Consider the following 14,655-nt stretch of genomic DNA (forward strand, 5'->3'; position numbering starts at 1 on the left):
ATGAAGTTCCCAAACTCCCAGGTGTTTAGGAAGGCTTTGAGAGAGTATGTGATTCAGAATCACATTGATGTCAAGTGGAAGTTGAATGAGAAGAAGAAGATTTCTGTACATTGTAAGAACAATTATGGATGGAGGTGTTATGCCTCAATGGTGACTGGAGAGTGCACATTTGAGATCAAGACACTTTATCCTGAGTGTACCTGCCCCTTATCATTTAAAAATGGGCAAGTTACATCAGCCTATGTGGCAAAAAGGTATTTGGAGGATTTTGGTAAGAATCCTAATTGGGAGGTCTCAGGTGTTAAGCACCATGTGATGCAGAAGATTTCAATTAATTTAAGTCTTAGTCAGGTGTATAGATCAAGGAAGGCAGCTAGGGGGTTAATTACTAGGAATAAAGAGGCTCAATATGGCCTACTTAGAGATTATGCAGAAATGATATTAAGGATAGATGTAGGAAGTAGGGTGATTCTGCAAACAGAGATGGAAAATGAGAATGCAGAGCCCAAGTTTAAAAGGATGTACATTAGGTACAATGCTCAGAAGGTTGACTTTCTAGGTGGTTGTAGATCCTTTGTTGGGCTAGATGGATGCCACTTGAAGGGTAGGTTTGGTGGGCAATTATTGTCTGCCATTACCAAGGATGGAAATGACAATATATTCCCAGTGGCAATGGCTGTGGTTGAGCAAGAGAACAAGGATAGCTGGACCTGGTTCTTGGAGCAATTTGCTGATGACATTGGTAGGCCAGATGAGCTCAATCTGGTATTCATCAGTGACAGGCAGAAGGTATTATCATCTAGCTCATGTTCATGACTTCATTACATGCTTACCTTTTTACATGCTTACTTTCTAACATTGAATGCTTACTTGATTGCAGGGCCTTTTACCTGCAATGGAGACTCTATTCCCAACTGTGGAGTACAGGTATTATGTGAAGCACATATACAACAACTTCAAGATTAACCACAAGGGCATGGAGTTGAAGAGTGTACTGTGGAGGTGTGCTGGCATAACATCAGCCAGGGAATTTGAGAGAGGGATGGACCATCTTAAGAGTTTGGATGAAGAAGCTTGGAAGTACCTGGCTGATATAGAGCCTGCACAATGGACCAGATCCCACTTTCTTCAAGAGCTTTGACAGATTGTAAGGTAAACAATCTGAGTGAGAGTTTTAACTCTATGATTGTGAAGGCTAGAGACAAGCCCATCTTATCAATGTTAGAGTGGATCAGAGTTAGGCTTATGAGCAGGCTGTATATAAAAAAGACTGGCATAGAAAAGTATGGTAGCAATTTGTGTCCAAGCATACAAAAAAAGTTGGAGCAGTTAAAATTAGAGTGTAAGGGTTTCTGTGCAGTTCCTTCTGGGAGGTTTGTGTATGAGGTTGACAATGAGAGGGAAAGGCATGTGGTGGACTTGGTAAATAGGACATGCAGTTGTAAAGTATGGGACTTGACAGGAATCCCTTGCAAGCATGGAGTTGCAACCATTTTTGTGAATCGTGAGAAACCAGAAGACTACACCCATCCATGCTACTACAAAGATGCTTATGTGAAGACATACAAAACACCCATACCTCCTATGCCTGGCCAGTCTGAGTGGATGTCAAGTGGCCAACCCAAGCCTGTTGTACCTACTGTCTATAAGCCACTAGGTAGGCTACCCATGAAGAGGAAGAGAGATGCTGATGAGTCGAACCCTTATAAGGTGTCTAGAGGAAACAGGCTAGTGAGGTGTGGAATGTGTCAACAGGAAGGGCACAATGCAAGGGGATGCAAGGCCAATGTCACTGGTGAGATAGCATGGGAGAGGAGGCAGAGATTGCAAAAAGGGAAATTTGTAAGTTTTTACAAAAAAATTTTATTCAAATGCAAAATTCCAATAACTGACACTGTAAAAACATGCTCATATTTGGTTGCAGGGAAGTGGAAGGCCTTCTACACACAGACAAGGATCCCAGGCCCCATCTTCATCACAGACCCAATCCTCAGCTCAGCCCCCACCAACACATCAGCCTTACACTATGGCCTCATCCAACCAGGTAGCAGGGTCACAGCCACAAGCTTCAACTCCACAGCCACAAGCTCCATGGTTAGGGCCACCAGCTCCATGGTCACAGAACCCAAGTCAATGGTACTCTTCAGACTTCACGTACACAGTTAGAGAAGCTCCTTGGTTCTCTTCAAGCCAGCCAACACCACACACCCCTGCAGAAACATGGGATAGTAGAGCACTATCATCACAGGTACTGTAGTGTTAGGTTTGATGTTTTATTCATAAAATTATGATACTGATAGCTAACATGTGAATTCTTGTACTTTGTAGCCTACAAGACCACCTGCTACCAGAGGAGTTGCTTTGAGAGGAAGGGGTGATGCAGCTAGAGCTCAGAAATGTAGAACAAGAGGTGGAGAGGCCAGCTGTGGTGGGAGAGGCAGGGGCAGGAGTAGTAAATGAAGACTAAGTCAAGACACTTTTGTTACTATGTATAATGTATTAGGGTTATGTAGTGTTAGGGTTTTATGTAGTTTGTAGACAATGGCAGGGCAGACAATGGCAAGACACTTTTTTATATAGCTGTTCAAACACTTTTTGTATTTTTGTAAGTTTTGTAAACATTGGGCAGTTGCAACTGTTTTGGTTGTTGTACCAAATGCCTTTATATTTACTGGTGGTTGATGAAAGACTATTCAATGCCACCTTAAAATATGTATACAATTTCCCAACTTAATGACAGGTGTTTAGAATTATTGTTCTGATTATTGCAGTTTGTCATATGAGTTATTATTATATGAGTTTGTTTATGTGTGCAGGGTGTATGTGTTGAATAGCAGGTGTATGTGTTGAATTTGTTGTCTTTTCTTGCAAGTTGACATATTGTCATGCACTTTAAATTCACTTTCAACACAATTGTCTTCACACAATGCACTTTATGCACAAACCAACACAGCTCACAACATCCAACAAAACACCAACACCAACAGCTCACAGCTCACAAGTAGCCAATTTACTTTAAACAAAAATACCAACAGCATCTAATGTAAATAACACTTTATCTTAAAAAGGCTTATATTATTAAGTGGCTTCAAGCCAATAGCATCTACCACCTTACATAGTTCTCATTCTCAAAAAATTCTTTCATAGTTCTATTACAATACAATTGAGGACCAGTTTATACTACAACCCATCAGGCAGACTCAATCTGATCATTCCAACATTTTCACTTGAGCCAAAACATGAAAACAACATAACCAAAACAAAAAAAAAAAACCATGACAGAATTAGTGCAATTCTGCACTTTCTCTCTTGCTTTAAAGCTCTCACTGCTATCTCATTGGCTTGAACAAAGGAAGTTCGAAACTTTCTCTCCCTCTCAATGGCTTTTGCTGCCCTGTCTTGAGCAATTTCTGCCATTTGGGTAGCTTCTGCTGCTGCCTGGGTAGCTTTTGCTGCTGCCTGGGTAGCTTCTCTTTCCCTTTCATGTGCAAGTTGCAGCTCACTCCGCAGTAAATCCAGCTTTTGTTGCACCAAATGAGCAGCTTCATTCCCACGCATACAAGTAGGATTATCAATCCATCTAAAGAAAGGGAACTTGGGACCAATCTGTTCATAAATTGAATTGAACACATCACATTCCAATCTTATGTGAATCAGCTAGATTAAGTATACTTACCTTATCCACTGTCAGACTTGTTCTCAGCACACAAGTCTCATATGTACACAAATGCCCACATGAACCTGAGTAATTTCCACTCGAAAAAGACATCGATTATCAACTTCCTGTGAATCAACGCTATCATCAAAACTTGAAACCCAGCATAAAGCAGAATTGTCGTACCTGGTGATGATCTATCTTCGAATATTCAACGACTCAAGATAACCCAAAGTCAGAACCTCACCCTCACACGAAAGCACGATCAGAAAAATCAAAACCCCAGCGTTACAGGGATTTTCGCGTTTGTAGGGCTCGTGAGGAAAAGAGAGTGAGTTCGTGTTGTTTGATCCGCGTAATGTTCTAATTTGGCATAAAATGGTGTTTTTCTAACGTCTGAGGGTGAGATGGGTAACGGAGGGGAGGGGTAACAAATTGATGTACAGGTGGGCAAAGTGATAAGTTTTGAACCACAGGTAGGCAACATGCAAATGGGCCAAACCTCAGGTGGGTTTACTGTAATTATCCCTAATTTTTATTTTGAAAATCTAATTTATAATGGATAAAACAATTTAAAAATTAACAGAAGAGTGGTCCTATTTTTTAGGGAATGTTTTAGTGGGAGTTAAAGTTGGATTTTTACCGAATTGTCTTTTAGTTTTGTCTCTACTTAAACATAGGGGTGTAGAAGCATTTTTGAACTAAAAAATGAGGAATCCAAATAAGGGAAGCCACTTAAATAATAGTATAGATATAGATAAATTTTGTTCTACTTTTCTCCGGCTTTCTATGTAACTATATATAGTGTTAGTTGTTTCATGTTTTACCTTAGTATTTGCGAGAAGCATTGTTTGAAGAGGATGTCCACTCATGTGCAGGGACTTGTGGTTGATATTATAGGAACTTTGATTATACAAGAGAAAATTTTTTATCTAAAGTAAATTAAAAAAAAAAAAAAAAAAAGTGTCTCAAGCTGTTAAATGAAAGAGTTCACAAGTCATAACATACTTTTAAAATAATAAGGGTAAATTGCAAATTACACCCCTAAAGTTTGGGAGTGATTGGATTTTACATCCTAAAGTTTCAGAATTTGGTATTTACCCCTTAAAGTTTGGTGATGTTTGGATTTTACATTCCGACGTTTTAAAATTTGAATTTTACCCCCTATATTTTAGGAGTGTTTGGATTTTATTCTCTAGAGTTTTGAGGTGTTTGAATTTTACACCTTAAAGTTTCAGAATATGAGGGTGTAAAATCCAAATACCCCAAACTTTAGGGGTAAAATCCAATCACCCCCAAAATTTAGGATGTATAATTTGCAATTTACCCAAATAATAATCTATATTGTTATGATTTTTCTTTTTTGAACTAAACTTTTATGTGATTCAGAAATACTCATAAACCTTACGTTTAACCGAGAAAAAACTTGAAGACAATCCGATCAAAATATATCTCCAACTTCACTTAAAATGCCTACAAAATAAGGTATTCTCCTATTAATCTATGTCTTTAAAACAAACTTTATCCAAAACTTTTTTTTTAAAAGAAATTATGCCACTAAAACAAAAAAAAAAAAAAAAAAAAAAAAAAAAAGGCATCGCACGGGCAAAGCCCGTGTGATGAGGGTAGTAATATAATGGGTCATGCTAACAAGTGCCCTTAGGTAGGGATGGCAATGGGGCGGGGCGGGGCCGAAGGATGGGATCTTCGCCCCCGCCCCGCATGGATTTTTCTTGCCCCATCTCCGCCCCGCCCCGCATGACGGGGAAAATTTCTTGCCCCATCCCCGCCCCTTAAGGCCCCACGAAGACCCGCGAAGCCCCGCCCTACACTGTAAAACTCTATTTCTTGTTAATTTTCCCTACAACTATTACCATTTTTTCAAATAAAATGACATGTTTCAATGATAAAAATATACTTGAAATTATAAATAAATTTATTCTATCGAATCAAACTAATTTTTAGCAAATACTAAATAATATTATCTAAATATTTAACAAGATAATATCACAACAAAAATCTCATAGTATGACACAATAAAATAATCCAAACTCCTAATACATAACAAAATAAAAATTGCCTAGTTCTTCAAAAAAAAAAAAAAAAGGCATCGCACGGGCAAAGCCCGTGTGATGAGGGTAGTAATATAATGGGTCATGCTAACAAGTGCCCTTAGGGTAATGGTTAACAATCCATTTTAGGAAAGTTTTAACACCACTTTTATGAAAAATGAAAAAAGTTGTCAAAACATTAATTTATTCTTTTTCTTTTCCCAAAAAAATTTTCTTTAAATGGATTGTTAACCATTGTCCTAACTCCTAAGAGCATCCGTTAGCATTTCTCATAATAATAAAATAGTTAAAGGGTTTAAATTGGGTCCAATTTTTATTAACCCAATATTTTGAAGATCTTCTTAAAGTTAGATAGAGAGTAAACAGCCCACTTTTTTTCATTTTCAATTATTCAAGACACAAAAATTTTCACATTTTTTCACTACCGAGATGAAATGCTATAATTGGTAGCAGTAGTAAGAGCATTTGAATGTAATATTGCTTCGATGTGAATCAGAAGCAAAACTTATTAGGCCAATAATTATAAAAATATATATAATATAATTTATATCTCTAGTATTACTCTCTCTTTTTTAATAGATTAATTTTCACCACAGTTTTTTGGACCTAGGCTTTGAGTCGATCCTAATTAGAAGAGTAGAGCTTAGTTTGATTTTGACCCAAAGTTGAGGAGGGTTTTTTTTTTGGTTGGGAACAAGACTCCATTTACCATGTGAAATAGATATACGTTGAAAATACATGTTTTTTAAAATTAAACATAGGCCAAAACACATTATTAGTTCTTAAAATTTACTTAGTGAGCACAATTAATATTGATCCCTTATTTTAAAAAATAAACATTATTAGTCATTTTGTTAGCCGTAGTGCAATGCTTACATGGCTATCAAAAATGATGAGGCATTTTTCTTTTAAGTGATGTGACATTTTCTTCCATTAAAAAATTACAAAATTGAATTGACACATTAAAAACCCATGAACGATGAATCCGACACTGGACCAATTCCGGTAATACCTAATGTGATTTGGGGATTTGAATTCAGAGAATATGAAGTCATCACATTCTTGAATATCCAAGTGGCTCGACATTAGCAGACAAAAATGCATAACAAAAAAAATGTTATATCTAATCGTCTTATAGTACTTCTTTGAAGGTTAGATGAGGATGGAACAGTTCAGAGTATACGGGGGTAGTTCCATACATCCCTATCACCCAATGCAGCAAATAAATTATTTTGGAAAAGAAGTTATCAAATAGAAAATTCTATGCATAAAAAATTAGCAATGAACGTCATTGCAACAGGAGATAGCTTTATGTAGTTGGAAGTTCGGAATTCTCTTAAAATTCTATACGATCTTCCTGTCACATGATGGCCACTAAAGCTCTAATTTCAAAGAGAATAACCAAATGATGTTCATTATGTAGCAACAAGCATCAGTACAACGGGCCGTGATGTAACAGACTGCGCTTCCATATAGAACCAATATTTAATGTATAAGAAAGGAGAACAGGCTGTCCAGAATTAGATCATATGTCCCATCTTTTTTTGACCCGGAACATCAAGGCTGAAGAGCCAATGTTGTCTTGTGGCACTTGGAGCATGAATTGAACTTTCATCTTCATTGGCGCCGTCTTTGCTTTGCCACCTTCATCTCCAACCTGAAACCAGATCATTATAAAGCCAAGCAAAACTTAGCTCAATGTTCCAGACAAAATTGCAGAATTGATAAACTCTTTTTGCTATTTTGGAGAATGTCTTATCAATGTATACAGTGAAGTGATGAAGAAATAAACACATGGTCAAAGCTATCCTACTCTCTAATTTCAACTTAAGCTAGTGATTTAGAAGTATATGAGCAAAACAATCTCAACCATCCATTAAGCTCACTGTTCTTTGGGTGCTCATAAAAATAAGCCAAAGATCAAAAGACACCAGAAAATAATCCTTCAAAAGACCTGACATTCCTGCACCAGATAGCTCATAACAAGCATGCCTATGATGAGAAAATTATCAGCTGTGAAATCTTTATACCACCCAACTAATTAAAGATAAAGAAAAGAATTATTTAATAACAGAAGCAATGAAGCAAATAGGAGTACTTACCCAAAGAGAGGCCCAGCCAAGGCGCACCTCTGAATCATAACCAGCTTTAAACTTGAAGTCTTTGCCATGTACGTGCTTGTACACAGCACTCCAGTATTTGGAATCAAAATTGTACCAGTAGCTGGCCATTGAATGATCAGACCAAATCATAAGTTGCAAAATAAGCTGGAAACAGATGAATGGATGAAAGGAAGCCCAGCAAAGAATAAAAACCTGTATGCATTCTCCCATGCCCTAAAAGGTTTTGTATTCCTAACTTGTGTGCAACTTTAACATGGTTCTAAAAGTTGAAACAATATCCCCCAACAACACCCCACCCCCCCCCCCCCCCGGGGCACCTTTTTTCTGCTTTACTGAATTGTTAATTTTTTTTTTTTTTTTTCAAATGAGTTTTTATAGGCAAACATAACACAAAAAGGGGAATAAGAATGACAAAACGCATCCATCACTCTTTATATCTAGAGGCATAATTTGCATTCACCATTTGATAGTCTTTATAATAAATATTCACACCAATTATCCACATGAAATAAATAAAATAGAAAATAGCAAATAAAAGCCATTATACACACAATTTAGCAATCCACAATTTGAGAGGTGAATATAATCTCTGGCCATGTCAACAATAACAGATGGGCATGTAAGTCAGATGTGTTTGGCATTGCCACAAAAACACACAATTCTGGTACTTCTAGGCTTCTAGCCAACATGTTTCACTAATTGTTTCACACATCTTGTCGTTGCAATTTATAAACAGTGGATGGTTTCCATGGAATATTAATTCCATTGAAGGGCACTCAAGGATAAGGACCATGTGATGCTTTTCAAGTGTCACCAGCCCCTTCATGAGAGAAATACCCGGAGCTAAAATTGGTATGGCAAGGGTTTTGAGAGAATCCTAACATAAGCATCATCTTGTAAGCTTGACTATGAGGGTATTAGTAAGCTGGATATTATAAGGTAACCATGTCACCTGGAATTGCTTGATTTATTGATTGGGCAGATTTGGTTTTGGTGAAAAATGGACAAAATGGGTGTGGTTTTCTAACTTGGTTACTGGCAACCCAGCTGATCCTTTTTTTTTTTTTTTTTAGTTCTAGAGAGTTGAAATAAATAAAAAAATCCCTTATCACTACTCTTGTTTATACGTAGTAGGATGATAAATAGTAGAGGAAATAGTGGGGTTATGGAGATATTCCATATGCTATTTGTTAAATAGTAGATGATATGATTTTATTTTGCGGGCAGATTCTGAACAACATGGGTATATTTGAAGCTTAGGGGATACTACAAATATAAGTGAATTGGTAGTTTGGTACCACTAGGCAATATTGAGGGAGTAACAGAACTAGCCTAAGTGCAGGGCACTAAGGTGGGTAATTTGCGTCTAACGGGTCCATTTTTTGGCATTAAGGGGTAGTTTGGGCACACACATAAAGGGGATTGCTAAATAATAGTTAAATGACAATTTATTATACCCCATGCTGCCCCCATTATATTTTTTACCATTTTAGTTCGATACAAGATGTTTCAACAGAGAAAAAAGGGAGTCCACCATTACAATATTCAGTTTGCCTGTGCTTATCAAGATTGAGAATTACAATCCAAAGCTAATATTTTTGACATCTTGTATTCTAACTTCCCTTCTAGTAGAGGTGAGGAGTAAGGATAAAATGTCTTGGAGGTTAACATGGTCTAGAAAATTTGAGGATGGGTCCTATTATGATGCTTTGAGAGAGCCTGAGGCCATGAAATTCCCTTGAAAGAGTATCTGGGTGTCAAGATGCCTTGGAAAGTTTCTTTTTTAATTTGGACAGCCACATTGTGAAAGATTTTAGAAATACCCTTATCTCCAAAAGAAGAATGTTATATATTGGAATTCTATAAACAGAGGTAGTGGGGAATTAGTTCGTCACCTTTTACTCAATTGTTTGATTTGCAAGAGAAACTTGATCATTTTTGTTTTCCTTCTTCATTGTCTCTTAGGAAGCATGATGTGCTTGTGTTGGCAAAGGTGGTTTGGTGCCCATAGCAGCATAAAGATTTGGAGTTTTTTTTTCCTTCTAAGTAATGAAAATGATTTAGAGAGAGTTGAGTAGTAGGTCTTTTGATGGTATTGAACTTCTGCAGTATGTTACCAGATCTTTTTTTTTTTTTTTTTTTTAATCATTATATTATTGGATGACTGCTGCCATGGACTGTGATCTACACTTTTCACACACTTTGTCTATTCAAGCTTTATTCTTCTTCTTTTTTTAATAAAATTATATTACTCATCTATTTATTGATGAAAAAAAGACAGAGTCGCTTGAGATGGTTTGGTCATGTTCAGAGAAGAGTGATTGATGTACCGGTAAAAGTAAGTTGATTTAAGTTGAGAGAATGAAAAAGGGTAGAGGAAGACCAAAAATAGCATTAGTAAACTTAAAAAAGGATATGTCAATTAAGAAAAGAAAGTATGACTTTTGATAGAATAGAATAGAAGAAAAAAAATCCATGTGGTCAAACCTGACTAATTTGTTAAGGATCCATAGTCGACCCCAAAAATTTGGGACTAAGGCGATGTTTTTTTGTTGTTGTTGTTGTTGTTGTTGTGTGTGTGAGTAAACCAAAAAAAAAAAACACCTAGGTAAGAGTTCCAATACAATAAATTAAAACCAAACTAAAATAGTATATATCTAGTTCTAAATTAGACCAAACCAATCAATCATGGACCACAGAACAAAATATTTCAAGTGTAGAGAGAGAGAGTCTTCCTAACCTCAATTTATCTGAAGGACCAAACCGGCGCTTGAATGCAAATGAAAATACATTTGAAGGTAAAGAAACACTTGGGATGAATGACAATTGCTCGTCCTGCAGTAAATTCAAACTTTCATCAACATAGTCTGAGAAATGAAACATTTAAAAGATCAAGAAACAAAAAAAGAGCTAAATTCAAACAATCCCAGCATTAAGGAACTATAGAAAAGCAAAAGTTTAGTCATCTATCACATGGAATTAGGCGAAAAAAGTCAAGTGAAAGATAAAATGCAAAGTGCAAACCTTGTAGGCATATCTTAGATTCAAATCTTCATCCTTGTATTGAGCAGTGCAGACTCCATTCAAAATATGGCCTTTAAAAATCCCATTCACAGACAATGTTCTTTTGACTTCCTCCTCTTCTCTTTCTTCTAATGATACTTCACCAAGGGGAAATTTAAGGGTTGCTCTGGGCTGCAATATTAGGAAGGTAACCAAGGTCATAACTCCTAAAGATTATTAGGACTTCGTTTGGAAATATAAGCAGAAGAGGCATTGCACTTGATACTGACTGAAATGGTGTTAAGGTTTATACTTTATACTCAGCAAATATACAATATTTGATAAGTTTTGTGTGTCTATATATATAAAAGGGGGAGAGGGGGTTGGTATACAAAAGGGAAAATTGAAGAAAGTAATTGGTTAGCAGCTATACATGGAACAGCCAAATAGAGTTGAAATTCTATGTCACATTATAATGCCCCACAAAACCAAAACTCCAAAACTTGGCTCAAATAAGAAAATGACACAACTTTTAACTCTTAATGCGAAAGATAACACTCACCACACTAGACGGGACTGGAGATGTCAATTCAAACGCATAGCCAGGATCAGCAATGTTTGCAACCATTGACAGCTCTCCTTGATGTGCCTAAAAGTTAATGACATGTTAAAGAGATGGTAGAAGAGCATAAATAGATTAAATAAATAAATATATAAATTACAGGCATCCTTGCAAAATGAAACTAGGAACATAACATAAAACAGCAATATGAAGTACAACACCTATGTTTTCCTGAAATCATAGCTCCTTATAAGACAGGAAAAAAATCAAGCTTCAAACATCAAACATCCACGACAATACATTGAATTTTGAATATGAAAAGCTCTTGAAAATGAAGCACCAATGTCATACAAATCAGAACCACATCCTAGCGCATTACAACATTATTAAAGAAGTAAATTCGGTCATTAGGAGTTCCGAAACATTTGAAAGATCAAAGTGGCATTCAAAGCCTTCTTCACTTCAATCCCAAGATGAATTTCACCCCAAACAAACAGAATTCATATTTCATAACCAAGCATCAACAAACACTCTGAACATTTGCATCTGAAACTCTCCAAAACAAAGAAACCCCGTCTCCCAAAAGCACCCAATACAGCAAAAAAACCATACCTTTAGACATGTAGGAGTGAAAGAAAAATATGATGCATGTAGATAAAGCCACTAAGAAAACAAGGAAAACCCATTTCCCCAAAGCACCCAATATACCAAAAAACCATAAATTTAGACATGTAGAGAGAGAGCCATTCGAAAAATAAAGAATACCCATTTCACCAGAGCACCCAATATACCCAAAAAAAACCATAAATTTAGACATGTTAAGCAAGAGGGAGATAGAAAGGAAGGACCTTGACATCATGGAGAGCACGAAGCTGCAACCTAGAACCGAGCTGGAGAGAGGATTTGAGGAGAGCATTGAATTCCTCAAAATCGTAGTGAACAGAGAGGTGTTTGGTGATGAAGCTGAGTTGGGGTTGGATAATCTCGCCCTGGCTATCGTTTTGGAAAGAGAGCTTGAGCTTGGCCAAGTTGTCAAGGAACTTGCAAGAGATTTTGTGGAAGAAGAGGAAGCTGTCACTGTCGAACTCGGTGGTTACTCTTATGGGGGGCCTCGTTAGAGGAGGGAACGTGAACTTGCAGGGCTGTGCTTGTGGTTGTGGTGGCGGTGGTGGTGGTGGTAGTGATGGAGGAGGAGGAGATATTCGTGGGACCAGCTGGTTGGGGTACGGGGGAGGTGGGTCTGATGTTGAATCCACCATTGGGTTTGGTTTGGTGTATGAGAGAGAGAGAGAGAGAGTCTGGTTTGGAGTGAATTTGAATTATGTCATGAAAGGTGGGTGAATGTGTGAGTGACTAATGGATTTTGGAATATCGGTTAGTCAGTAGAGACTAGCAATAATAGTGTTTTTTTTTTTTTTGGGTATTTTATGGGGTTGTGGTTTTTGGGCGGAAATGTAGATGAGGAGGAATGATTTCTCTTTATTTTTTTTCATTTAATTTTTTCTTAATTTCACATTTACTTTTTTTTTTTAAAGAAAAATTAAATTAATTAGGTAGTGGGGAGGGGAGATTAGAGCTTTAAACCACATGTATGAAACATCAAAAAGAATATTGTTATCATTGGAATATCGCTTGAAGTTGAACCTAAGCACATGTATTTGTGCGTAGTGAAATATTTTTTTTATTAGAGATAACAAATGTAAAATCAGTTATCTAAATGGATTTATTAGGGATATAGAGTGAGACATTTCCTATTAACGACATGTTACAATGTACTTAAATTTTGTATGTGTGGTTTAAATAAACTAGAATGACAAAAAAAATGTGGCTAGGGATGGCAATGGGACGAGGTCGAAGCAGAGTAAATTGGGATTTGGTGCAGGTTGGAAATATTTTACTAATGCTAATGAGAGTGATAAGACATTGATGAAACATAAAGAGAGAGCGATTGTGAGAATATTAAGAAATTGGAAGAGATAAAAGTATTTTAAAAATGTAAAAGAATATGTTTATTAAAAATAAATTATAATTAGGATATGCATAGAAAATATTAAATATATGTATAGATAATTTAAATAAATAAATATTAAATAAAATATGCATAATCACCGCAAGTTAGAGTAGGACTTTTTTTTTCAATCCTTTATGTAGCCAAATCTTGAGAATTTATAGTGACCTAAAATTTTGAATTAAAAATTGATTATTGCTGCTATTTTGATATTATTATTATTTATGGCAAGGATTTTAAAATTCGAATCTAGCAAATAGCAAATATTTGGAATGTAAAATTCGAATCTAGCAAATATTTGGAATGTATATAATTATCTGTTGATTTGGTATATGAGAGTTTCAAAATTTTGAAATCAAACAAATATGAAAATTTTTAGGTTGACTTTTGAACATAATTTGAAATCATACAAATATGAAATGGTTAATGTTAAAAAAAGAGGGAGAATATGTCAAAAAAGAATAGGAAATATTTAGTGTAGTTAATGTAAAAAATAAGAAGGAAAAGTGGCCCATGCAGGTCTCGAACCTGCGACCTTCGCGTTATTAGCACGACGCTCTAACCAGCTGAGCTAATAGGCCAGTTGAGACGAGTTGCGTTTGATTAATATATAACCGTTCAAGTATCAAGGAAGTGTTAATATATAATTCAGGCATCAAGGAAGTGTTTCAAAATATGGAATTTGTTTTCCTCAATAAGCGAAAGACTTTGTCCATGCCTCACATAAATTACTGCCACCTTCCAGTACTTATAATTAGAAGTGCCACATAAAAATTGTTGTGTGTTAAAAAACTGGACTTGTTCGTAGCATCTCTCAGAATTATTGCTATAATGACATCTGGACCACCTTATCTTCAAGTCACCTATTCAACAAGCCTCTCTAAGCTTATGATAAAGAGAGAAATTGTGCCTATAAAATCAAAAACGACAGAGAAACATATGGCTTACAAGCAGAAGAAGAGAGTCGAAAGTGAAAGCGGAGGAAAGAAACGTAAGTCACACTGTCACGGGGGCCAACCAACAATTAGAAGGGACATCACTTAAAACAAATGTGGAACCAACTAAAACGAGTATAACTATAAAGGGCACCCATTTCTATTTTCCAACTCTAGTTTGAGGAATTATTGCTTCTACCCTTATCCTCCAACTCAAATCAAGAGAAGCCTTAATTCCAACTATTTTGGCATCACTTCAGCTTTTGGTCCAAAACAAATTGTTCACATCCAGATATT

The 14,655-nt window shown here is 36.2% G+C and overlaps 2 protein-coding genes and 1 non-coding gene across 3 annotated transcripts; 1 reads left to right on the forward strand and 2 right to left on the reverse strand.

Annotated features, from left to right (window-relative positions):
- Positions 1-755, forward strand: LOC115965228. The gene is made up of 2 exons (XM_031084402.1): positions 1-681; positions 747-755. Exons 1-2 carry the CDS (start codon positions 1-3, stop codon positions 753-755), a joined length of 690 nt encoding a protein of 229 aa, XP_030940262.1.
- A 6,216-nt stretch (positions 756-6,971) lies between these two features.
- On the reverse strand, positions 6,972-12,771 carry LOC115963409 (outer envelope pore protein 37, chloroplastic-like). Its single transcript, XM_031082404.1, has 6 exons — positions 12,264-12,771; positions 11,416-11,502; positions 10,875-11,045; positions 10,591-10,685; positions 7,830-7,950; positions 6,972-7,384 (listed from the first exon to the last, which is right to left on the reverse strand). Exons 1-6 carry the CDS (start codon positions 12,672-12,674, stop codon positions 7,253-7,255), a joined length of 1,017 nt encoding a protein of 338 aa, XP_030938264.1. The 5' UTR covers positions 12,675-12,771; the 3' UTR covers positions 6,972-7,252.
- A 1,159-nt stretch (positions 12,772-13,930) lies between these two features.
- Positions 13,931-14,004, reverse strand: TRNAI-AAU. Its single transcript has one exon. It is a non-coding gene; the product is annotated as a tRNA-Ile (tRNA).
- Between the last annotated feature and the right edge of the window lie 651 nt (positions 14,005-14,655).

This window comes from Quercus lobata, chromosome 10 (assembly GCF_001633185.2).
Source record: "Quercus lobata isolate SW786 chromosome 10, ValleyOak3.0 Primary Assembly, whole genome shotgun sequence".
Classification (NCBI taxonomy): Eukaryota; Viridiplantae; Streptophyta; class Magnoliopsida; order Fagales; family Fagaceae; genus Quercus; species Quercus lobata.